The 24,982-nt window shown below is 37.2% G+C and overlaps 1 protein-coding gene across 1 annotated transcript in view; it reads left to right on the plus strand.

Annotated features, from left to right (window-relative positions):
- The first annotated feature begins 1,014 nt into the window (after window positions 1–1,014).
- The window catches only part of LOC117997126 (homeobox protein B-H1-like), a 47,748-nt gene continuing 23,780 nt past the window's right edge, over window positions 1,015–24,982 (plus strand). The window contains exon 1 of the mRNA XM_034985300.2: window positions 1,015–1,626. Within this exon, the coding sequence (XP_034841191.1) occupies window positions 1,488–1,626 (139 nt within the window). The 5' untranslated portion in view covers window positions 1,015–1,487. The remainder of the gene's footprint in view (window positions 1,627–24,982) is intronic.

A 24,982-nucleotide genomic window follows, 5' to 3' on the forward strand; every position in this document is an offset into this window, starting at 1 on the left:
GTATCAAACTTTATTAAGAGAAAATATAGCTAAATAGTGCAGCTTAAGATACAATTGATAAAAAATAGCGATTTTTAAGTATATAAAGATTTATGAGCATTTTAGTGGAAGGCGGGTATACTCTCCCGGACTCCCCCTACGTACCTACCTATGTGTTTTAAACTGGGTTCATTTTATCTCTCAAAGTTTACTAGCTAACTAATTTTACCTAAGCGTTGAAGTTTAGTTGTCCAATCATAGCAACTTTCCCGTAGGCAGTGGCGTGCAGGTCATAGAGACATAAAAGCACTGCTTACCCAAATTGAAATAGCTCAATGGTCATTTTTCATAATGACTGCCTTTAAATAGGTAACCTAACTGACTAATGCCTACCCTAGCTCGGAATCCTATGCACGCCACTGCCCGTAGGTACCTAATAAAAAAACAGAGTAGTCATAGGTACCTAATATTATATGCCTAACAGCACAAGCTACAGTTTTGCAAGGTGCAACGCCAAGATGCACATTTTACCTAAATATTGGAAAATATCAAAGAAGAGAATAAAATAAGTTACACAGCCAGACAGTAAGTAGTTTGTATATCTACTTATATCTTTTATAAAGTTTACTAAATGTTAACATACCCATACATCATTTAAATGAGTTAAACTCCATCCGTATTTCTGTTACTAACAGCCGTCTACGACACGCTAGCCTCAATTTGGCCGAAGCGGACCAATTACGAGTGTACAGTGTCGCCAACTTTCAGTAAAACGCGTCGTAAAGCGTGATATCCCGCAGCGAGAACGCTTTATTTCGCTATAAAAGCGTTTTATCCACGTATAAAAGCTAAAGCTTAAATCCGCGAGCTTTCTCCCGCGGCAAAAAGAGCATTACAGGCCTGCTCTCAGCAACATGGCTTCGGCACGCCCCGCAAGCGGCGCTACGCCGTTGGCCGCCCGGGCGCGCCCACCGTCGGTCCGCCCTCGCGCGCCGCCGCGCCGCCCGCCGCCTCAGTCGCTGCCGACACCTCGGCTTGAACGCTTGCGCGATCGCTCTCCTCGTACTAAGCTACTCAAACCACGCGCTCGCTCAATCGCGTCGGAAAACATCTGTGAACTTCCCTAACTACAAAAATACACTAATGGATTCGAGTTCTGTTTGATAATTCGATAAAAAGTGAACAATTAACCGATTCAGTTGTGATATAAACAGTTCGCCGGTTGTTAGTGACCAAGCTCTGAAACATTTGAAATTGAACGGTCTGCCGTGGTGGTGCTGCCTGTGTTCAGGGTGCGAGCGATGAGAGACTGTGCCTGTGCAGTCGTGCGAAGCTGAAGCGCTGCGAGAAGAGTTTGTGTGATGTGTCAGTTGCGGTGACGGGCGTGTTGGACCTCGGGCGGCGCGCTGGGGGCGAGCGAGGTGCAGGTGGCGCTGGGCGGCTGGCGCGCACGGGCGCTGGATGCGGCAGGGCCGACGGCGGCGGGCGCGGCCCCCGGCGCCGTGGCGATGACGGTGCAGCGCGAGGAGCGCGACGCGCGCGCGCCGCGCACCCGGTTCATGATCACGGATATCTTGGACGCGGCGCCGCGGGACCTCAGCGCGCATCGGGATTCCGACTCCGATAGATCTGCTACGGACTCGCCAGGTTTGTCAACCTACCTAAATCATACCCAGCCCATGGCTATTTCTTTTATTTCATCATAATATAGGTAAGTTAGTTCTTGACTGCAATCTCACTTAGTGGTTAGTGATGATGCAAATGTATACAAAAATTTTACAAAATAATTTGGGTGGTAGGACTGCCACATTTTGTGGTGGTGCTTGTAGGTATATTTTTAAAGGTGATTGAGTGAGCTTTCAAAGTTAAAGTAAAGGGAAGTTTACCTAGATATCAATTAAGTATGTATTGACAAAATAGACCTTTAAATATTATGATATCTATGCTCAATATTTTGAAATTTAGGAAAGTAGAATCACAGCTAAATAATTAGTTAATAAAAAAAAGTGTTCATAAAGATGGAAATGTTTTATTTTACATTTTCTGATTAGAACGTCCTACAATTTATCTACTTAGTTGAGTACAGTCTAAGAAAAGACATCAACGAGACTCACGTCACTATTATTATTTCACCAGCTGATGCCCGCGGCTTCGTCCGCGTGGATTTACGTTTTTTACCATCCCGCGGGAACTTTTTGATTTTCCGGGATAAAAAGTAGCCTATTAATAATTAGGATTTTCTGTAGGTAGGTATTTATTTTAATTCACCCATTCTTCATTTTAAGTTAAAACAAATAATAACCTAATAACGGGGCAGTCAGTTAGTTAATTTAATTGATTTTAATCAGTTTAAATTAATCGTGATTAAACTTAATCGTGATTAAGTTAATTGCGATTGATATAGTAGGTAATCGTGTTCGCGATTAATAAAATTAATCATTAATCGTTAGTTTGATTAATATTTCTGACAGATTAACGGCGGTTACGCACTCATCCGATCCCAGTCCGTGACGTTCCTTTTTGTTTTGTATGGGAGCTTATGACATACCTATGTACCTAATAGGTTTGTCGTAGATAAACGCTGGTATTCTTACGAATGACCCGGACAATAAAACCTTTACCCTCTAACAAATAAACCTGGAATAGCGGTGGAATAGTTATACTCTGTTTTGTCTTTCTCTGTCATCAGTAATTTGACATTTGAAGGCAAAAGACAAAACAGAGTATAACTATTCCACCGCTATTCCAGGTTTATTTGTTAGAGGGATAGAGTACTTCCCGTTGACCTAGAATCATGAAATTTGGCGGGTAGGTAGGTCTTAGCACTAGTAAAGGAAAAAATCCGAAAACCGTGAATTTATGGTTACAACACAAAAAATTAAAATGTGTTCATGAACAAATAATTAGTATTTTCAATTTTCAAAGTAAGATGACTATATACTAAGTGGGGCATAATATGAAATTACCTGTACATTCTACAATAGAATTTATATTTATTTTTATGCATAATTATTATCTACTCATAGTATAATGTCGGAAAAAATACGAGCACGGAACCCTCGCGTCGGTGCGCGAGTCTGACTCGCACTTGGCCCGGTTTTTTATAATTTGAAAAGAGCAATTGCTGAGTTCCTTGCCAACTCTTCTCAGTAGGATTTGAATTCCGAGCCGCTAGAGTCACAGACGTAGCGACACTAGGTAGTTGTCCTATATGTACCTACCTACATGAAATAAATTAAGGTACCTTCCTAGGTAGGTACTAGGTATATTCGTTTATTTACTCCTAGGCGCCTAACAGCCGGACACCCCCGATCGCCAAGCTTAGGCAGTTGCTTAGTGTAAAAGTCGGCCCACGCCCGTTTTTTATTTTTTTAGGGTTCCGTACCTCAAAAGGAAAAACGGAACCCCTATAGGATCACTTTGTTGTCTGTCTGTCTGTCTGTCAAGAAACCTACAGGGTACTCACCGTTGACCTAGAATCATGAAATTTGGCAGGTAGGTAGATCTTATAGCTGACATTTGGGGAAAAATCTGAAAACCGTGAATTTAGGGTTAGATCACACAAAAAAAATTAAATTGTGGTCATGAACTAATAATTAGTATTTTCAACTTTCGAAGTGAGTGACTATATCAAGTGGGGTATCATATGAAAGGTCTTCACCTGTACATTCTAAAACAGATTTTTATTTATTTTTATGCATCATAGTTTTTGAATTATCGTGCAAAATGTCGAAAAAATAAGACTGTAGTGCGGAACCCTCATTGCGCGAGCCTGACTCGCACTTGGCCGGATTTTTTTATTTTTTATTGATTACGTGACTTTTTAGTCCACCGCCAACATTTCACGATTTTGGTTTCATGCAAAACCTTTTAAGTATACCTACCCGTATATGCGTACCTACTCTTGAAGATGAATTCTCTGTGTTTTAAACTTAGTGGATTCTTATTTTTAAGTGATTTTCACCACTATAAGACAAGAGGTTTTTAATATTAGTAACTAGTGTGTATTAAGGCATTTATTTTATTAGTATGAATTATGCAAATATTATTTTTTAATTGGACAGTATAATGGCTATTATCTATTTAAATTGAAGCAGCTAAGTAATTAACGAAGGGCCATAATATTTGCCTTGTCTTCTAACAAGAAAACGGCCTAGACACATTTATTAGTTATTCATACAGTGCTAATGGCTGAATATTCTAATTATTTGATATTCAAAACTAGTATGATTGCTGATAATACTGGGAGCGGCGTCACTGATCGGTCACGCGATTTTAGATTTAAAGCCTGGGTCATACAATGCGCGACGGAAGCGTGTACCGCGCCTCTTACACCAGAACTACTTAAGTAGCTTATGCTCGCGACTTCGTCCTCGTGGACCACACAAATTTCAAACCCCTATTTTACCCGCTTAGGGGTTGAATTTTCATGAACCCTTTTTAACGGATGGCTTCATCATAATAGCTATCTGCGTGCCAAATTTCAGCCCGATCCGTCCAGTAGTTTGAGCTGTGCGTTGATAGATCAGTCAGTCAGTCACCTTTTCCTTTTATATATATTTAGATTTATAGTCAAGATAGGGGCTTCTTTAGAGAACGAACCAGCAACATGTTTCATACACAATCTTATCGCATTGTACAAATACAAAGGTTGAATATGTCACATGTCGTTTGAATAGTCCTCCAAATAAGCCCCTATCTTAATTATGAATTTATTAAATGTTAGAAATTGTATCATACTTATAGGTACATACTTATAGGTACCTTATATACCTTATACCTAATATTATTGTACAGTTAAAACTTATCCGGCCAAGACTACGTTTAAGTGAAAAAAGAAAACTATCTTAGCCAAAACTATTTTAAATGAACAACGTTAGTTCAAAGTAGTTTTAACCGAAATTTTGGTGAATAGTAGGAAAAAAGTTGTAGCTTATCTATGTTACTGATAATTGGTAAAAAAAGGTAAAAGACAATTAAAAGTACTTTTGACTGTTTTTTGCGCATGCTTTATGGAAAGCAAAAAATAAATTTATTTTTGTGTCACTTATGATTAGGAAGTCTTGGAAATTCGGAAAGCAGAATGAGGCCTAGGTAGTAACGCGCTTGCCTAGAAGATGCCTATTCACTCTTACCTTGATTTGTAAAATAATTCCTTTTATAACACACATCTGTATTCAGTATCGTATCGTACAGACCGTCGCACCGCATTGCAATCGCGCGTCGTTTGATTCAGCCTTTACTAGGCGACAGAAAAGTGCCCATAGAACAATAGCACTTTTCCGAGCAACTATTAAATATTATTCGTATTGAACGATATTTATCACGTAATGCCTAAGTAGAACAGCCTCTAAATTGATTTTATATTTTAATAGCGCTGTTATAAATTATAAATGACGCCTTAAAATTAATAAAGAAAAATTATTAGAATTAAACTTTTATTTCTTGAAGTGTATCTTATTATTGAGAAGCAGTAGGGAAAGGAAAATTATTTCAGCGATTAATTTTTGAAAACGAAGCATGAAATTTTGAATGTAAGTGACGACATACCTGCTTGTAGAACCTACTGCATGCCACCTCAAAATATTTGATCTAAGAAACCAGTAAGGAAAATCTAGATCCGTCGGGATGAGTGTTAGGTAGGTAGGTATGCCGGCTTCGTGCTTGCAATGATAAAATTAAGTTTTTTTTTTTTTTTATTCATTATAGGCAAACGCTTGACCGCAATCACACCTGATGGAAAGTGATGATGCGGCCTAAGATGGGACGCGTTTACCTAGAAGATGCCTATTCACTCTTGTTTTAAAGATACCCGGGTTGTAGTTAGTAGAAAACACATATCGTGGAAGAGTATTCCAAACCTTAGCCATACGTATGAGGAATGATGACGCAAAAAGTTTCGTGCGTGTAGATGAAATGTCGACGACATAAGGATGGAAACTCGCCCGACGTCTTGCGGTTCGGTGGTAAAATGGTAAAGGGGGGGCAAGATCGAAAAGTTCCTGAGCACACTCTCCGAAATATATCCTATAAAACACTGATAAGCCGGCAACCTTGCGGCGGTGATCAAGACTTTGAAGTTACGCCAGTAACGGAGAGTCTTCTCCAATGAGTCTCCTAGCTCGACGATCAACGGCGTCCAGAGTAGGTAGTGTAGGTAGCAATATTTATAATGTTCGCAAAATCTAAGTCCAATGTGAAGTTGTCATGTGGTTATTTGCGCAATTGTGCCCGGCTGAGATCTTTTTTGTACAATACGGTGTTATAGATACCTACCTTGTGTTCAGATTGAACTAAGTGCGTACTTAATTTGATTTGCGCTCAATACTTACTTACTCTTATTACCTTATTATTACGGTATTTAACAACTAGTCAAATGAGTAACTTTTTATCAAACGTCAAAACGCGCGCTTAGTAGGTATGCGTGTTTCCTGTCAATTATAATCCGGGTATCTTTAAAACAAGAGTGAATAGGCACTTTCTAGGCAAACGCGTCCCATCTTAGGCCACATCATCACTTCCCATCAGGTGTGATCGTGGTCAAGCGTGCGCCTATAACGAATAAAAAAAATATAGTTTCTATGAAATAATGGTATGTGACATAATGTCACATCATAATTACGTACCTACTTTTTTAATTAAATCGATAATTGACGTGGATTTTACGTATTTTGGAAGACCGTCTATTTAATAATTATTGAGATGATAATATAATTTGTTTTAGATGTAGGCAAATACGCAATTCGAGGCGCACTTCTAAAATCCAAAGAATATGACCTGGATACACGTATAGCATTTTTAGATAGCATATTCCTACCATTTCTGTTACAATCATTTAAAATTCCGTGGACTTAACGTATCGCACGGAACCTCACAAAACAAAAAAAAAACATGCAATCGATCACCGAACTACCTACGTAGGTATCAATCGTATTAGAACTAATACCCGTGAATAAAAGTCACACAAAATTTGTTACACCCGCTGGCTCTCTGACCGTTGTAACAAAAACGTTTCGGATCGTGTTACGTCCGCACCCGGTGTCGCTTGACCTTCCGAAGGTCGGAAAATATATTATGTAATTTAAAAAAAGAATTCTGGCAACATTTTTCTCAAATAATATGAGTAGCTAACATCCCTTTACTCTTTATATTTTATCTGTTGCATTATAATGATTTTATAGTTTACAATGAACCAAAAGCTTAATTTGCTGCAATCCGCTGAAAAAGGTCGAATCTGTATGGTGCAACATGCAGCATGCGACATGCACCGCTCGCCCTCCCACTGCTAAACATGCAGGAAAAAGCAGCCACCACCACCACGCACGATTTTATAGTTTACTTTAGTTCCTTCTATATCACTAACTATATTATAAACTACCCATCACTACGTAAGTATACCTATATTATAAATGCGAAAGTCTGTTTGTTTGTTGGTTTATTGGTTTGTCCTTCAATCACGTCGCAACGGAGCATCGGATTGATAATTAGGATGGAATGATTTTTAGAATTCCATACCTCGAAAGGAAAAACGGAACCCTTATATGATCACTTTGTTGTCTGTCTGTCTGAACTTTCCTTTAGGTCTAACCAAAGTTAGACTTATTTAATCTTATGTTTTATTTTATGTCTAGATATGTATCTAGGTATGTTTTATCTTAAACGAAAAGGAATAATATTTATCGCCTATTACGTTTAATGTGGTTCTACTTACAACGAACGTACGGTTTTCATTAATTTTAAAAAAAATCGGCCAAGTGCGAGTCAGGCTCGCGCAACGAGGGCTCCGTACTACTCGTATTTTTTCGACATTGCACGATATTTCAAAAACTATAATGCATAAAAATAAATAAAAATCTGTTTTAGAATGCACAAGCACCTTTCATATGATACCCCACTTGATATAGTTATCTTACTTCGAAAAATGAAAACACTAATTATTATTATTAGTTCATGACCATAATTTAATTGTTTTTGTGTGATGTAACCACAAATTCACGATTTTCAGATTTTTCCCCGAATGTCTGCTATAAGACCTACCTACCTACCTGAAAAATTTCATGATTCTAGGTCAGCGGGAAGTACCCTGTAGGTTTCTTGACAGACCGACATACAGACAGACAGACAACAAAGTGATTCTATAAGGGTTTCGTTTTTCCTTTTGAGGTACGGAATCCTAAAAAACTCCACGTAATCTTGACGTAGCTATCTCATTAATTTTTAATTTCCCGAGCTGGGCACTAATTATAGTATCTACACTAAGAAAAGATCTTTATCTCAAATTAATTTACAAGCCTCGTGCTTAGCATCTCTTAAATTTTTTTATATAGTAAATAATTATACGTTTTGCAATTAACTATTCATGGCAAAAGCGGAACCCTGGTGGGATCACTTTGTTTTCTGTTTTTGTGTCCTTAGGCGGTTGTGACAAGCACAGATAGACACCATAAAAGTTTAGTTTTATATTTATTTTTTTGTAGGTCATTACAAAATTCCATAATTTTACGCCTGGCGCGAACCTATAATAAAATTTACTCAGACTTCGACCTTTTTCACCTGTCCAAAATGCAATTAAAAAAGGAAATAATTAAACTGCATCGGAAAAATAATAATATGTAACTGATAATAATTATACTAGTATCTATAATAGTACATAAATCCGCATACTATCATAACCCACAAGCACGCACTCACGCATACTCTCTCTCCCACACACAAACACACACCCACACACACACACACAGACACACATACACTCACACATACACACACACATACATATGTTGTGAATCACCTACTAGGTATTTTTACTAGTTAATTGACTTTTATATTTTCATATTATTATATTATTGTAAAGCTTGTTTAAATTATCAAAGGTACTGTTATAAATTTATAATTAATATATATTTAAGTAATCTGTAAAAATTTGTAATCCTTGCCTTATTTTCAGTCTGTTATTATATAAAATTATATTGTATATATCGCTGTTGATTGCAAAAAACGAATAAAATAAAATAAATAAGTAGGTATTGAGTTCATTTGTTCTTGTTCGTATTATTATTACTAACAGAAATTATCCGAAGGCGACAATTTATTACTATTCTGCCACTATCCACGCGTAAAAGCTGTATAGGTATATACCTACCTACCTACTTAGTAATTTATAAGTAAGTAACTCTCAAAATATCTTGAGTGAATGTTTAAGTTTCAATCGCATTATCCCGCCGACGATTTAATAGACAAGCCGATAAACTCGAAGCGTTAAATAAATTAAATAATAAAACTTATAATGGCCACGATAAATAAACCCGTTCGTACACTCGGTTCCGAGATAAGTAAGCCCTTATAAAACGGGCCATATTAATCCTGCCTGAAAGGGCTCTGCGTTGAGAGGGAAAAAATATGACGTCGTAATCAGCTTTTTGTCAAATGTCAAGTTAAGTTCGCTTTTTAAAGTTTAAATAGCTCACCTAATTCGTGAATGTTAACGCGGCAGTTCGCAGTAGGTAGGTATCGTTGCGTACTAAAGTTTTATAATTTAAAACCCACTCAATTTTGTAATGCTGTTACTTTTTGTCAAGTTTAGTCAAATGTTAACAAGGAAAAGGCACATAGAAAAGTTAAAACACATTTATAAAAGGTTAGTGCAAGTCCTAATACCCGTGGTAATAGTGGTGGACCTAAATATTGGAAATATTAATACTAAAATACGGTAGCTACTTATGTATTTTCAATCTCTAATTATATAAAAGGATTGACTGACTGACTGATCTATCAACGCACAGCTCAAACTACTGGACGGATCGGGCTGAAATTCGGCATGAAGATAGTTATTATGTCTTATGCATCCGCTAAGAAAGGATTTTTATTACATCAAAGAAAATTCAACCCACAAAGGGGTGAAATAGGGGTTTTAAATTTGTGTAGTCCATGCGGATGAAGTCGCGAATAAGCTAGTCATAAATATAGTTTTTTGTATTTATTTATTAAAGAAGTATATTTATAGTTAAAGTCTATGTACAGTTAAGAATGCCTTTATGATCAAGACCTGAACTTAAGTAGTTAATATTACTTATTTTGCCGCGTATAAGCAATTGTTAGGTTCTTTTTTCAAACTAAATTACCTAATTTAAATAATTCTATGCATGTTATGATTTAGCTAAAACTTGAAAAACCCTCTATCGTATTAAATAACGACTTCTTGACAAACGATAAAGATTGTAGTGTAACTAGTAACTACATTTGGTTAATCTTTCCGACTATGTGCCTTGACTAATGATTTTAACCTGTCAATTACTGTACTCAACCTCCACTCGCTGCAATTAAAACTGTAAATACAACAAAGCATCTCGCGTTGTAATTAAAAAACCCCATTTGCCGAGAATGTGAAAAATACAGCGTTTATAGCAATTAGTGTTCATAATATAAAACCCTACTGACATTTAATAAAAGTAATTAATCTATGGTTAATAATGGAGTCGCGGTCGCACAATTAAATCGATTAGGTACTTAGTAAACACCTATTTCAAACAAACAATTAGGTACTTTGATTTTACCGCTATATAATAGCATCATTTTCCTTGACAAATGTATATAGTAGGAACCTAGTATAGGTATGTAACATTTGTCAAGGATAGTTGTTGTATATAGGTACATTAGTAGTATTGTAGTAGGTAACATTATATATTTTCAGAAAAAAATGACAGCATAGGTACCTACCTATCTAAGTGTAAAAACTAATTAATTTAATGCAACTTATAAATATATATATATATAGAAAAGGAAAAGGTGACTGACTGACTGACTGATCTATAAACGCAGTCAGTCAGTCACCTTTTTCTTTTATATATTTAGATTCAGACGACATGACGTCATACACAACCTTAATACATTGCATAAAGGTTGAATAATGACACACGTAGTTTGAACCGTCCTCTAAAGAATTCCCTGTCTTGACTAATGAATTCCAGTGTTATAATTGTACTCATTTCTTGAGCATTTTTTGCATATTTTGCAATTCAAAACATTTTTGCCCTGAACTGTACCGTTGCGGAGCCACTGGTTCGTTACTTGAAACGTCAGACGCAACCTCAAGCGTGCACCATCGCTAAGCTGCTTAGCATACCTTGTTTACCATCGAATCGATTCAATTCGAAATAAACTTTATACCTTAGAAGTTAAGGAACAATTTGGCTTTATACGTAACGTCGTGACTTTTGGCATCTCGATAAGCGAGAGGTGACAATTCTTTCATCGCACCAAGTGATAAAATCAAAACTTTTTAGTTATGACAATAAATAGATTAATGAAATAAATAGGCACAGTTTGAATCTCCCATAATACGGCTCCTATTCGCGGCTTTGTGTCGTTTTTGACAGGCGATGTGAGCTGTGAAATTGAGTTCGATTAAAATTATAAAGGTTTCGTCTTAAGACCTTTGTGATTAGAGTTTTTTTTCGATGGGGATTATTTACAGTTTGATTTTGTTGTACTAATGTTGAAATTGTCGAGCCACTGGTTTGATTACTGGACGAAATATAAAATACATCAAACATCTTATGTCACCTTTGAGAATAGAATCTTTACTTTTCCTTTTTACGTCAAAAGTTCATGTTTTGAGTCAGCATGGTATATACGGGGTGTAACCAGACCGCTGGCAAAAACTTATTATTCAGATTCAGATTCGTATTCAGATTCAGATTTTTATTTGCTTTCATGTAAATTTACATTCATTGATGGTGGGTGCTAAAAGCTAAATATAAGTAGGTACATATGGGACCCTGTCAGGGTATTGCAAATACAATTTTAAAATTATTCAATTATTATACTACCTAAACACAATCAAATATTGGTAGGTACCAATAACCATTTGCGTCATTTTGTAGTTTTAGTGATTTAGTATTTTTCAATCCCGCAATGTATACGCGCAAAACTCAGGTCAATGCCCCACTTACGACGCGGCGTTGACTCCAAGTGGCCTACTTACGCAATGTTCGTTGACCTCTAGCGTCAGTCTGAAGTTCTATTTGCAATATATCGTGAACTTTTACAAATTCTAGGATTTAAAAAAAAAACGCGTTTTTTTTGTGGTATCATAATATCACAAAATCAAGAATCATCAGTAGGTACTAGCATCTGTCTTCGTTTTTGCTAGCGTTCTGGTTACACCCTGTATGTACCGAAATATATTATTAGAGTTGGTAACTAGGTAAGTATGTCTATCTCGAAGTATCTGAAATTATGTATCTACCTAAATGTAAATGGCAGTGAAGATACCGTGTAATATCTCTGAAATCCAAATATCCACTTGAACGAGTCCTCTAAAAGTAACGGAAAATTCATAATTTTCCGTGCTATTTCATCTCAATAGGAATTCCAAAAGTCGGAGACCAAGTTGGAGTGTCCAGTATTATCCGATACATTAGATAAATATAATTTCCTTGTATGCTTATCAAGCACTGTTAGATACTTAGTGTGGTGGGAAGTTCCATCATTATCAAATAGGTTAGGTATCAGCAAAATAATCTTACAATCCGGTGAGGTCTAGGTGAAGCCTGTATGCAATAAAAATAGCCTCGTAAGTTTACGTATTTACCTAATTATCACCATTACATAATTTAATCTGTAGGTACTTACATCATTGTATCCATGATTTGAATACCTACTTAAATAAATTGATTTTGAAATAAACAAAATCGGGGTGGAATCCCGACCCCCCCCCCCCCCCATTACCCAAATCCATAGTTGCAACAAGAATAATTTTTTCGTGATTTAACCACAAATTCACGGTTTTTGGATTTTTCCCCTTAGGTGTGCTATAAGACCTACCTACCTGCCTTTCATGATTCTAGGACAACGGGAAGTATCCTGTAGGTTTCAAGACAGACAGACAACAAAGTGATCCTATAAGGGTTTTATGGAATATTAAAAAGTGCCAATCGAACACATCCGGAATCGACCAGCCGATAAAATTTATTTGGCGGTTGTGGAACAACCACAGGCCAATTTTTAAAATAAGTTTCGTTTCGAGTCACCCTAAGTGATAGTCATTAAAAGAATTAAAGAAATCGTATTGTAATCTGTTTACGTAAACACTTAATTACGTAGATTTTCTAATTGCTATCGTGGTAAAAATCGTGCGCCGTGTTCTAGTATTGTTTAACTATTATTATGTGGATGCAATCACTAATTGCGGGAAAAATTCTGATAGGTAAGTAGGTACCTACTCTACTTTATTTATAAAGATGGTTAGCTATCCTAACCATCTTTATAAATAAAGTAGAGCAGTTGAGTGGTTAGGTATACCTCTCTCTACATGGAAATTTATTGAAATACATAATGTATTATGAAACTTGAAAGTCGTCACTTAGCCATGGCTCTAAAACTACTAAAAATTTCAGCGTGTATACTCCTATTTTATAAATGCGAAAGTGTGTTTGTTGGTTTGTCTTTCAATCACATCGCAACGGAGCAATGGATCGACGTAATTTTTTGCATGGGTAGATGTCATATCTGTCTGGAGAGTGACATAGGCTACTTTTTATCCCGGAAAATCAAAGAGTTCCCACGGGACTGAAAACCTAAACACACGAACCTATGTACCTACCAAATTTTATTGATTTATCGGAAGCAGCTTGAACTATTTGGGTAGGTACTAGGTAGGTATATGAAATCTTACATATCCTTATGTACGATAACTATCTATATAATTAAGTAAAGTACTTAGGTACAGCTTAAATACAGCTTAAAATTTTCCTAAAAGTACTTACGTAGAATTATGTTAGTGAAAATATCACCGAAATTGGTCCAATAGTTTCAGAAAATCACCAAAAAATATACATAAATAGGTACATAATATGTGCATACAGACTTACCTACATACATATAGGTAGATCGAATATGGAACCTCCTTTTTTGAGGTCGGTTGATAAGTTTTTATCGTGTCATTATCACCGCATCAAAACTAGTGGGTAGGTAATTAGCATGATCTACGAATTCGACAAATCATTATAATTAGATATTATTATGACGCACGTCCTATAATCTCAATTGACTTTTAGCTAAACGAATATAACAAAAAGAATAACAATTTAAATACGTTTATTTTAATTTTGTAGCACTTAAAACAATTATGTAGGTATACCTAAAGATTTTGGTAAGACTGTTGTAGGTATGATGTTCTTGTAAGTGTAATTAAAATCTCATAAAAGAAAAACTTGCAATTATATTTTAAACAGCAGCCCAAGCATAAACTCCATGACTAACTACCTTATCTCGTCGGTTTTGCAGCTGTCGTAAATGGCTACAATACATAAGTACAATTTCTTTGGAATATTCTAAACTTTGTTCTCCAACAACGCCCCCTGTCAATGTCATTCAAGTGCCAAGAGAGCCTTGTCGCACTGTAGAGGTGTGAGTGACAGAGACAACGCTCTACAAACCCGAAATGTCATTCTAAAGGCCGATGTACAGTATTTTCTGCCGCGTACTGTAACCACCTCATAAAGTTTTTGTGGCATTAAATACGAGTGTTAAATTGATACCCGATATTGTCTATGATAATTAATTAATAACCTTCACGGCTTTGAGACAACGAAACTATGAATGGAATTAAATTCAATAAATTGATATCTATTCATGAGGTCGCCTTGTGAGCAGCTCTATTAAATCTGATCGCCACCTATGCGAAGGTCGTTCATGCGGCTAATTACAATAGCTATTGGACCGTTATAAAAGTTTGGCAATTGGGTATTTGACTACATCAAAAATAAATTATTTCTCAGTGATTATTAAATAGAGGGTCTTCTTAAATACGTAAAATCGACGTCCTTTGTTAGTTTTAAGGGTAATAACTATTTTAAATTATCGATTAAACTAAAAAGTACGGCATAATGATGTGACGTCACATTCCAGTATTTAAGGGGGCGTCCACAAACTACGTGAGATGTTTAAGGCCCCCCTTAGGAGGGTCGAGTCAAATCTCATCTAATCTTACGTTGGAGAGAGGGGGGTCTCGGCAAATATCACGCAATTATTTTTTTGAATGAAACAAAAAAAAAATACTATTTTGGTCCATTTAATCCAGATTGTACAATGTACATGCTTAAGGTGACGCAGTACGCTCGACCGAACCTATTTGCTTTTCACTTGACATTGTATGAGAAAGGTGAGAGGCACGATGATTTTCACCGAAATCAAGGGTTTAGGAAAAGTATTTTTGAGAAAAAACTACTGAATTTATGTTTGCAAAGTAAAGTTATTTCAACTAATGAATAAACAAACTATGTCTAATGATAATTTTTTTTAGAATTTTCATATCCCTAATCTTATTTATTTACGCCCAAAGTTGTCATAAATTTAATGTAAAAAAAGGAATCTTTTGAGGCTCGTAACTTTTAAATCAATATTTTTTTCAATGTTTTATATATCAGTGAACCTAGATAAAGACGAGATAAATCGATATAATTCTTAGTTTTGTGCGTACAATATCGAATATTGTTGTATTTTCCCTCCTACGTTTGTATGAAGAAAGCACTGAAGTGAGTCCCCTTAAGATTTAATCTTAAGCGTAATCGTAACACGATTAAGATCATTCACTAATTCGTTCGAAAGAAAGTAATTTCATATTGATTACTATCTAGTCTTAACTAGTCGTAAATAAAAGCACGAAGCATTTTTTTGTTCTTTTTACAATAACAACCCAACGCGTTTACGTAAGAAACCCAAATTTTGAAAAATCACACGTGAGATTGGGGGATGGGGGAGGGGGTTGAATAAAATCTCACGACATCTCACCAGGGGGGGAGGGAGGGACAGAAAATTCAAAAAAAACACCTCACGTAATTGATGGACGCGCCCCCTAATAGAATATCGCATACCTACTAGGTAAGTGCGCGTTTTGACGTTTGATAAAAAGTAACTGATTTGACTAGTTGTCAAATATACCGTATTGCTTTGATACTTGTCGTCATCATCATCATTATGTCTATCGGTTTTCCGAGCTATGTTTCCTTCTGATTGCCACGTCAGCTTCGCAAATCGCAACCCGTTAAGCTTTGTAGATTGGTCCTCTGCAGGTAAAATAAAAATAAGAGTTTAAATGCATTTAGCTATCGCGCTCATCTCACTGGTAAGTGAGAGTCACAATAGTTATTTATTCTCTCTCTAACTTCTTTTTTTTTTTTTTTTTTTAATTTTTTTTTTAAAAAGAATATTAGCCATGTTAAATGACTAATATTCCCCTTTCCCCTCCAACTAAGCGTAAAGCTTGTGCTAGGAGTAGGTACGACAATAGTGCAACGGGAGGGGTTTGAACCGTCGACCTTTCGGTTTTCAGTCCACTCCTTTACCTGTTGAGCTATTGAGGCTCGAACTTCTCTACAGTTATTTATTCTGAGAGTACCAATATTTAATATTGCCCGTCAAAACACAACTCCAACGTGTCAGTTACGAATAATGTTACCACAATGTGAAACTTTATAACAGCACGCAATTTTGTACCATTTAAGTTCACCTTGCTACCGATTCCTTGTTATATTTAATGTTTTTTGGGTTGGTTATAAAGTGATTTGTTTAAGGGTTCCGTATCTAAAAAGGTAAAAAGGATCAATGCGTTGTCCGTCTGTTTGTTAGGCTGTCAGGGCCATTTTTGTCAGAGACGCGTGGAGGTATCAAGTTGAAATTAATATCAAAGACTTAAATATAGATTGTTTCGGCTCCTACTTTACCTATGTATTTAGTCGACGTAAGCCCGACTAGTTTCGAATCCATCCGGGGTCCTTTTTCCACAGGGACTCAGCTCGCTACGCGTCGCGGTTGATTCTCAAGTAGGTAGGTAGATATAGCCTAATAATTAATACCGACTTATAATGGAAATCACTCACGATAGTTTTTAAACGCTAAAAAAAAAGTCTACGGACCCTTGAAGCTGTAAAATAATCAAGCTTCTAAAAATCAAAACTGGTATCTAGGGTACTTCCAGTTGACCTAAAACTTGGGGGGGGGGGGAGGGTTTTTTGTTCTATGTGCCCTGCTTCTGATTTGATCATGTAGAGAAACTTCAAGCATGAATAAATTAATTTGTCTTTAACCTGAAACTAAAAACCAAACAGACAGAAGGTTCGCCTATTTCAACTAAGTACCTATACCTACTGGGCAATCAAACACTTGATTAATTTTATATATTCACATACCTACTTAAGTAAAATATGTATAAACATAATTATTATTGAGCTAAGTACTTCCAACGTGCAAGCCCAGGCGGTGACCTTAATCGTACAGATTTATTCTTGTACCGATTCGAGTGTTTATTAATCAATTAAATATTCTTTGAATCAATCAACCGCTCATAAGTAACTTAATATTCAATTAACGGCTTAACATATCTAATAGATACGTGGGATGTCCTTTCCGAGGTACCTATTGCGGTGGCCAACGAACGAGGCCACTCACGCCTCGTAACTGGGGACTGGGAGCTGGTGACAGAAATACACCCCCGCAAGCAAATTCTTTCTTTCTTGTTTCCTTTCTAACCAGAAAGGAAAGAAACATACATACATATAGCGGCCAACGAACTAGGCCACTCATGCCTGGTAACTGGGGACTGGGAGCTAGTGACAGAAATATATCCCCGCGTAAGCACATTCTTTCTTTCTTCTTTCCTTTCTGTTTAGAAAGGAAACAAGAAAGAAAGGTTTCCGCACCTAAACGTTTCCGTCTGTGTGCATGCCCTTTCCCAGAGTATTTACTCCAGCCATCCAAGCTCGCTCCAGAAGACTCGTCCCTGGTAACTGGGGACTGGGAGCTGGTGACAGAAATATATCCCCGTACAGTTCCTTCTTTCTTCTTTCTGGGCAGGTTTCCGCACTTGAACGTTCCATCTGTTGTGCGTCCATTGCCTTTCCGCGCCGAAGTCTTCACTCCAGCAATCCAAGCTCGCTCCAGAAGCCGAGTAGACCACCCAGGTTGCCGAGGGCTTCCTGGAGTGGCAAATGGCTTTCGTGTTGTTCTGCCACATGCACTCTAGCAGCACTTGTTACAAGTTGCCCAACTCGGGGAGGGGCGTAGCACGCACAACAGACGGAAACGTTTAAATGCGGAAACCAGCCCAGAATGAAGAAGAAGAAGAAGTTCCCCAACTACGTATAATAAATAATTAACCGCCTATAATTAAATAAAGCCGCCATCTACCTAAAGCCGCCGCCTAAAGAGCCTCAATAGCTCAACGGGTAAAGGAGTGGACTGAAAACCGAAAGGTTAACGGTTCAAACCCCGCCCGTTGCACTATTGTCGTACCTACTCCTAGCACAAGCTTGACGCTTAGATGGAGAGGAAAGGGGAGTATTAGTCATTTAACATGGCTAATATTCTTTTTATAAAAAAAAATTGAGTGAAATATAATAACTTGACACCTAGGATTTGAATAATGTATTTTTTTATAATACCTAATTTAATAATTTTAGTATTTTTTTTAAATAGAGATAGCGAGCAAACGAGCAGGCGGGTCACCTGATGTTAAGTGACCTGACCCGCCCATTACCGCCGCCCATGAACATTTGCAGCACCAGAGGAACCGCCGATGCGTTGCCGGCCTTTTAGGAATTTATTTTTGTATGATTCTGTTGGTGGTTCAATAAAAAAAAAACTGGCCAAGTGCGAGTCAGGCTCGCGCAATGAGGGTTCCGTACTACAGTCGTATTTTTTCGACATTTTACACGATAATTCAAAAACTATGATGCATAAAAATAAATAAAAATCTGTTTTAGAATGTACAGCTGAAGACCTTTCATACGATACCACACTTGATATAGTTATCTCACTTCGAAAGTTGAAAATACTAATTACTAATTATTAGTTCATGACCACAATTTAATTTTTTTGTGTGATCTAACCCTAAATTCATGGTTTTCAGATTTTTCCCCAAATGCCAGCTATAAGATCTACCTACCTGCCAAATTTCATGATTCTAGGTCAACGGGAAGTACCCTGTAGGTTTCTTGACAGACAGACAGACAACAAAGTGATCCTATAAGGGTTCCGTTTTTCCTTTTGAGGTACGGAACCCTAAAAACTGTCGTGAACTGTGCTGAAACTGCCACCAGCTCTGTATACTGATCTGATTATAAATACATTAGACAATCTAACACGTATACTGTAGTCATTCATTTTATCGTTGTTAGGGTTCCCTACTATAGTCTCTTCCAATCCATCTGCTCTTCTGTCCATCTGTTTGTCTGTGTGTCACAGCCATCATAAAAAAGCTCTAATATCTGAAAAATTGTTTAGAATAGTTATATACAGGGTGAAAACGAAGACAGGTGATAGTAATGATGATTATATACTGATACTTATGACACCACAAAAAAAATGCGAAAAAATAAATAAACAATGCTATAATTTTGTAAAAGTTTACGATATATTGCAAGTAAAACACCCAGGTCAACGAACATTGCGTAAGTAGGTCACTCGGAGTCAATACCGCGTCGTCGCTGGGGCATTGACCCAAGTTGGGCACGTTATACATTGCGGGCTTGGAAAATACTAAATCACTAAAACTACAAAGTAAGGCAAATGGTTGACGCTCTCTGTTTGGCTCTATCATATAATATGTATGGATACTTAACAGAGAGAGCACTACCTGTACTAATTTATCTGCGGAATGAAGTTAGTATAGCACTCTCTCTCTCTGTTTTTGTATGGAATTTTTGTGAGAGAGTGCTATATTAACTTGACTCCGTGTTCAGAATAAATACCTTTAGAATAGAGCGCGATAGCTAAATGCAGTTAAGATCTTATAAGAACGTGACTAAATGATTATTTTTTGTCCTTATCACTGTAACAACTTTTTTTGTTTGTCAAGATGTACTTTGTACGTGAGATCTTGACAAACAACGTGAAGTGAGGTTATGTTGACTCAAGTATTTTAGAGAAATAATTGATTTGTTTTATTGTTTTTGAAGTTGTTGTGCAATGGTGTGTTGCAATATACCTACTATGCTACAATAGTTGAAGCAAACGTGAAATAGAAGGAATAAAATTTCACAAGTAAGTACCTCTGCTTAAGCGAGAGGGACTGAAGGGGCCATGCCAGTAACTAGTTGCACATCTGTAGGTATACTATCTGTAACTCCGTGGATAGGTAGGTATACCGTATAGCTAATTTAACATGACTACGGAACTCTATTTTATGCGTGTTCTGACACGCATTACCAGTTTTAATCCTTCCTTCCAGAAAAACTTTAAGAGCCAATTTGTGGGTCGTTAAACCTATTATAATAGCTCGCTTAGAACAGTGGCACTGATATTAAGTAGTTAAGTATCTACGGACGTTAAGTATATCAGGTTGTTTTCATAGACATTTAATTGTTTTGTGCTTAAAATACTGGTTCATTTAAATTCCAGTAATATTTTAACTAGTAGATTTAAGACGAATCACCAAACTCGAAGATGTAGTCATCCAAACTAAAATACTTAAATGGAGATGGACTGGACACATGCTTCGAGAGAAGTCAAAGAAGTGGACCAAAGCTAAAACAGAATGGGAAGTTAGGGATGGCTCAAAGCGGAAAAGGGGTAGACAAAGGAAACGCTGGGTAGACGATATAAAGCAGGCAGCGGGATCACTATGGACAAGAGAAGCACAAAACAGACTCTTATGGAAAAACCTGGAGGAGGCCTATGCGTCAGAAGACGCGCTGATCGGAAAGAACTAAAGTGCGAGATTTAAATTATGTAATTTATTATGTAATTTTTAAATGAAAATATCAGTAATAAAGGCTTTATTTATTTATTTAATATTTTAACTGGAAGCAAGATACCTACTGCGTAATACTGTACTGATGTAGGTATACGATAGGTCGAAATGGCAATCGGGGAGGGAACGCCTCTCACACCTGCACAGCCCCCGCGCTGACCCAGAGCAGGCAAGTGCAGTGACGTGTGGGTGTGCGGGGCGTTTCCTCGCCTCATACCCCGATTGCCATCTCAACCTGTCGCGAACTTACATTATTTTGTGAAGAACTCATGTCATATGACAGACCAACCTACATATTATGATTTTTATAATAGGTATACCTAATAATACCTATAAGATGTATTTTGATGAAGTAGGTAGTAGAAAGGATGAATGAATAATAGCTAAAACTAAAAAAATATATATTATAACTAGCTGATGCCCGCGATTTCGTCCGCGTGGAATTTGGTTTTTAAAAATCCCGTGGGAACTCTATGATTTTCCGGGATAAAAAGTAGCCTATGTGTTAATCCAGGGTATAATCTATCTCCATTCCAAATTTCATCCAAATCCGTTCAGCCGTTTTTGCGTGATTGAGTAACAAACATCCAAACATCCCACTTTCACATTAGGTTTAGGATAGAACGCTTCGTAGACTCTACTTTTTAAAAACATTTTTTACAATTTTATCCCATTTTTTAACCGACTTCAAAAAAAGGAGAAGGTTCTCAATTCGTCGGAATCTTTTTTACATTGAGTGAAATAATAATAATTTCATTTTTCAAACATAAATTTTAAAATGAAAATCAGACGTATACATTACCAAGCTAGTTCTCAAAATATTTAGTAACGTACCTAATTACCTATATTATACTGGACTTAAAATTTATTTGATATAGATATCAAGAAGCTTAGATATGTACCTACTTATTCGTATAAAACATGTACCTACCTATTCTAAATTTTCCCTCACAACACAAACATAACCTTGACTACAAATTGTTACAACGCTACGAACAACGAAGGTGGCGATTTTTTCAACACCCCTCCAGTTTGTAATATCGAGTGTAATTATGAGCGGCCGGGCACATTAGGGCCCGCCGCCATTAATTTATTATAATAAGGTCCAACTGCCAACTGCATTTGTTCGACCGTGAAAATTATTATCATTAGTGGGCAATAATGTTACTGTAAAACGTCAAGTTGCCATTAACCTTATCAATACCGCTGTAGATCTAAACTGCTAACTAAAAAACCGGCCAAGTGCGAGTCAGGCTCGCGCAATGTGGGTTCCGTACTGCAGTCGTATTTTTTCGACATTTTGCACGATAATTCAAAAACTATGATGCATAAAAATAAATAAAAATCTGTTTTAGAATTTACAGGTGAAGACCTTTGATATGATACCCCACTTGATATAGTCACTCACTTCGAAAGTTGGAAATACTAATTATTAGTTCATGACTACAATTTAATTTTTTTTGTGGGATCTAACCCTAAATTCACGGTTTTCAGATTTTTCCCCAAATGTCAGCTATAAGATTACCTGCCAAATTTCATGATGCTAGGTCAACGGGAAGTACCCTGTAGGTTTCTTGACAGACAGACAACAAAGTGATCCTATAAGGGTTCCGTTTTTCCTTTTGAGGTACGGAACCCTAAAAATAGTTTTCAACTCGAATAAAGTGGAGTGGTCAACCACGCCAGTGTTGTTACTAGTACAAGTTGTAGGATGACTTGTCACTCTATATTTGCATTTGCATTGGGTGATGTAAAATCAAAGAAAAATTGTCGTTTTATAACTTACCTATGACGCATGTGTGTGACATCGGGCCTAGACATTTTGTTACAAGTAGCTGTGATCATCATCATGATCAACCCATCACCGGCTCACTACAGAGCACGGGTCTCCTCTCAGAGTGAGAAGGGTTTTGGCCATAGTCTACCACGCTGGCCATGTGCGGATTGGTAGACTTCAACATTATGGAGAACTTTCAGGCATGCAGGTTTCCTCACGATGTTTTCCTTCACCGTCAAAGCAAGTGATATTTATTTAATTAAAACGCACATAACTCTGAAAAGTTAGAGGTTCACGCCCGGGATCGAACCCCCGACCTCCGATTAGAAGGCGGGCGTTCTAACCACTAAGCTATCACAGCTTAGCAAGTAGCTGTGTTTACCGAAGTATAATTAGCTAATCATTTTGCTATAGTTTTTTGTAAAACTAGCTTATGCTCGCAACTTCGTCCGCGTGGACTACACAAATTTCAAACCCCTATTTCCCCCCCTTAAGGGTTGAATTTTCAAAAATCCTTTCTTAGCGGATGCCTACGTCATAATAGCTAGCTGCACGCCAAATTTCAGCCCGATCCGTCCAGTAGTTTGAGCTGTGCGTTGATAGATCAGTCAGTCAGTCACCTTTTCCTTTTATATAATTAGACTAGCTTATGCTCGCGACTTCGTCCGCGTGGACTACACAAATTTCAAACCCCTATTTCCCCCCCTTAAGGGTTGAATTTTCAAAAATCCTTTCTTAGCGGATGCCTACGTCATAATAGCTAGCTGCACGCCAAATTTCAGCCCGATCCGTCCAGTAGTTTGAGCTGTGCGTTGATAGATCAGTCAGTCAGTCACCTTTTCCTTTTATATAATTAGACTAGCTTATGCTCGCGACTTCGTCCGCGTGGACTACACAAATTTCAAACCCCTATTTCCCCCCCTTAAGGGTTGAATTTTCAAAAATCCTTTCTTAGCGGATGCCTACGTCATAATAGCTATCTGCATGCCAAATTTCAGCCCGATCCGTCCAGTAAGTAGTTTGAGCTGTGCGTTGATAGATCAGTCAGTCAGTCAGTCACCTTTTCCTTTTATATATTTAGACTAGCTTATGCTCGCGACTTCGTCCGCGTGGACTACAGAAATTTCAAATCCCTATTTCCCCCCCTTAAGGGTTGAATTTTCAAAAATCCTTTCTTAGCGGATGCCTACGTCATAATAGTTATCTGCATGCCAAATTTCAGCCCGATCCGTCCAGTAGTTTGAGCTGTGCGTTGATAGATCAGTCAGTCAGTCAGTCACTTTTGCCTTTTATATATTTAGATTATAATTGTGATTTTTGTAAATGTTATAAACCCAATAAAGAAAATTAGAAAATTTTGTCATATTGTGGTAGTGACATACAGGGGTCTGCACTCTGCTGCACGACGCGCGGCACTCGTCGGGCCTGCAGTGAGCTCAGTGTTTCTGCGTGGGTGGTAAACCGCAACGCGTTCGCTCGGCTGCGCTAATGCCCTTCGCATTATACCTATAATCCCGTGTAGTGTTTACCTACTTAGTGAACGACATAGTTGCCAACTTCTTAAACGCACTATAATTGCCTTAGCGGCGCGTTTATGTGTCTACTTATGTAAAATATACATAATGGCGCCGATTCTGTCTTCTGAACTGAATTCAGAGTATCTGCATTTTTCTTTTTAATATTGCTAAAAAAGGACGGAACATGAATTTTATTTAAAGACTAAATTTTAGTGCACGCTACAAATTTTATTTAAACGGCTCGCGACTGGCAGCTTAAGTCACGAGGTTTGACAGCTCTAAACCTAAATATATAAAAGGAAAAGCTTACTGACTGACTGACTGATCTATCAATGCACAGCTCAAACTACTGGACGGATCAGACTGAAATTTGGCATACAGATAGCTACTATGACGTAAGCATCCGCTAAGAAAGGTTTTTTTTTAAATTCATCCCTAAAGTGGTTAAAATAGCGATTTGAAATTTGTGTAGACCACGCGGACAAAGTCGCGGGAATAAGCTAGTTAAATTATAAAATTAATAAGAAGATAATGCGAATACTCTTTTTTTATTTATTTTTTTAAATTTATTTATTAGATTTATGTATGCTAAGAATTAGTACTGATCTACTGATTTACGAAAAAAAAATCACGTCAATCCGTTGCCGCGTCGCGACATGATTGAAGGACAAACCAACAAATAAACACACTGGCATTTCTGATTTGATCACGTAGAGAAACCCTAAGCATAGCTCTCTCCATCGCCCGCTGAGAGACTCTGAGCTTTCTTATGAGGTCCATAGTTAGTTCCTCAATACAGTAGCAGCTAAAGTACTTGAGAGATTGCCAACACTTTATCGGGCGTCACATGTCTAACCTGTGATAATAAGAATAATGTAGGTAGGGAGTGTGAATCGTTTTTAGCCAACCTTTTTATTCCATTTTTTATTGCAAGCATGCGTCATATCATAAGATTCATAT

This window comes from Maniola hyperantus, chromosome 4, assembly GCF_902806685.2.
Source record: "Maniola hyperantus chromosome 4, iAphHyp1.2, whole genome shotgun sequence".
Lineage (NCBI taxonomy): Eukaryota > Metazoa > Arthropoda > Insecta > Lepidoptera > Nymphalidae > Maniola > Maniola hyperantus.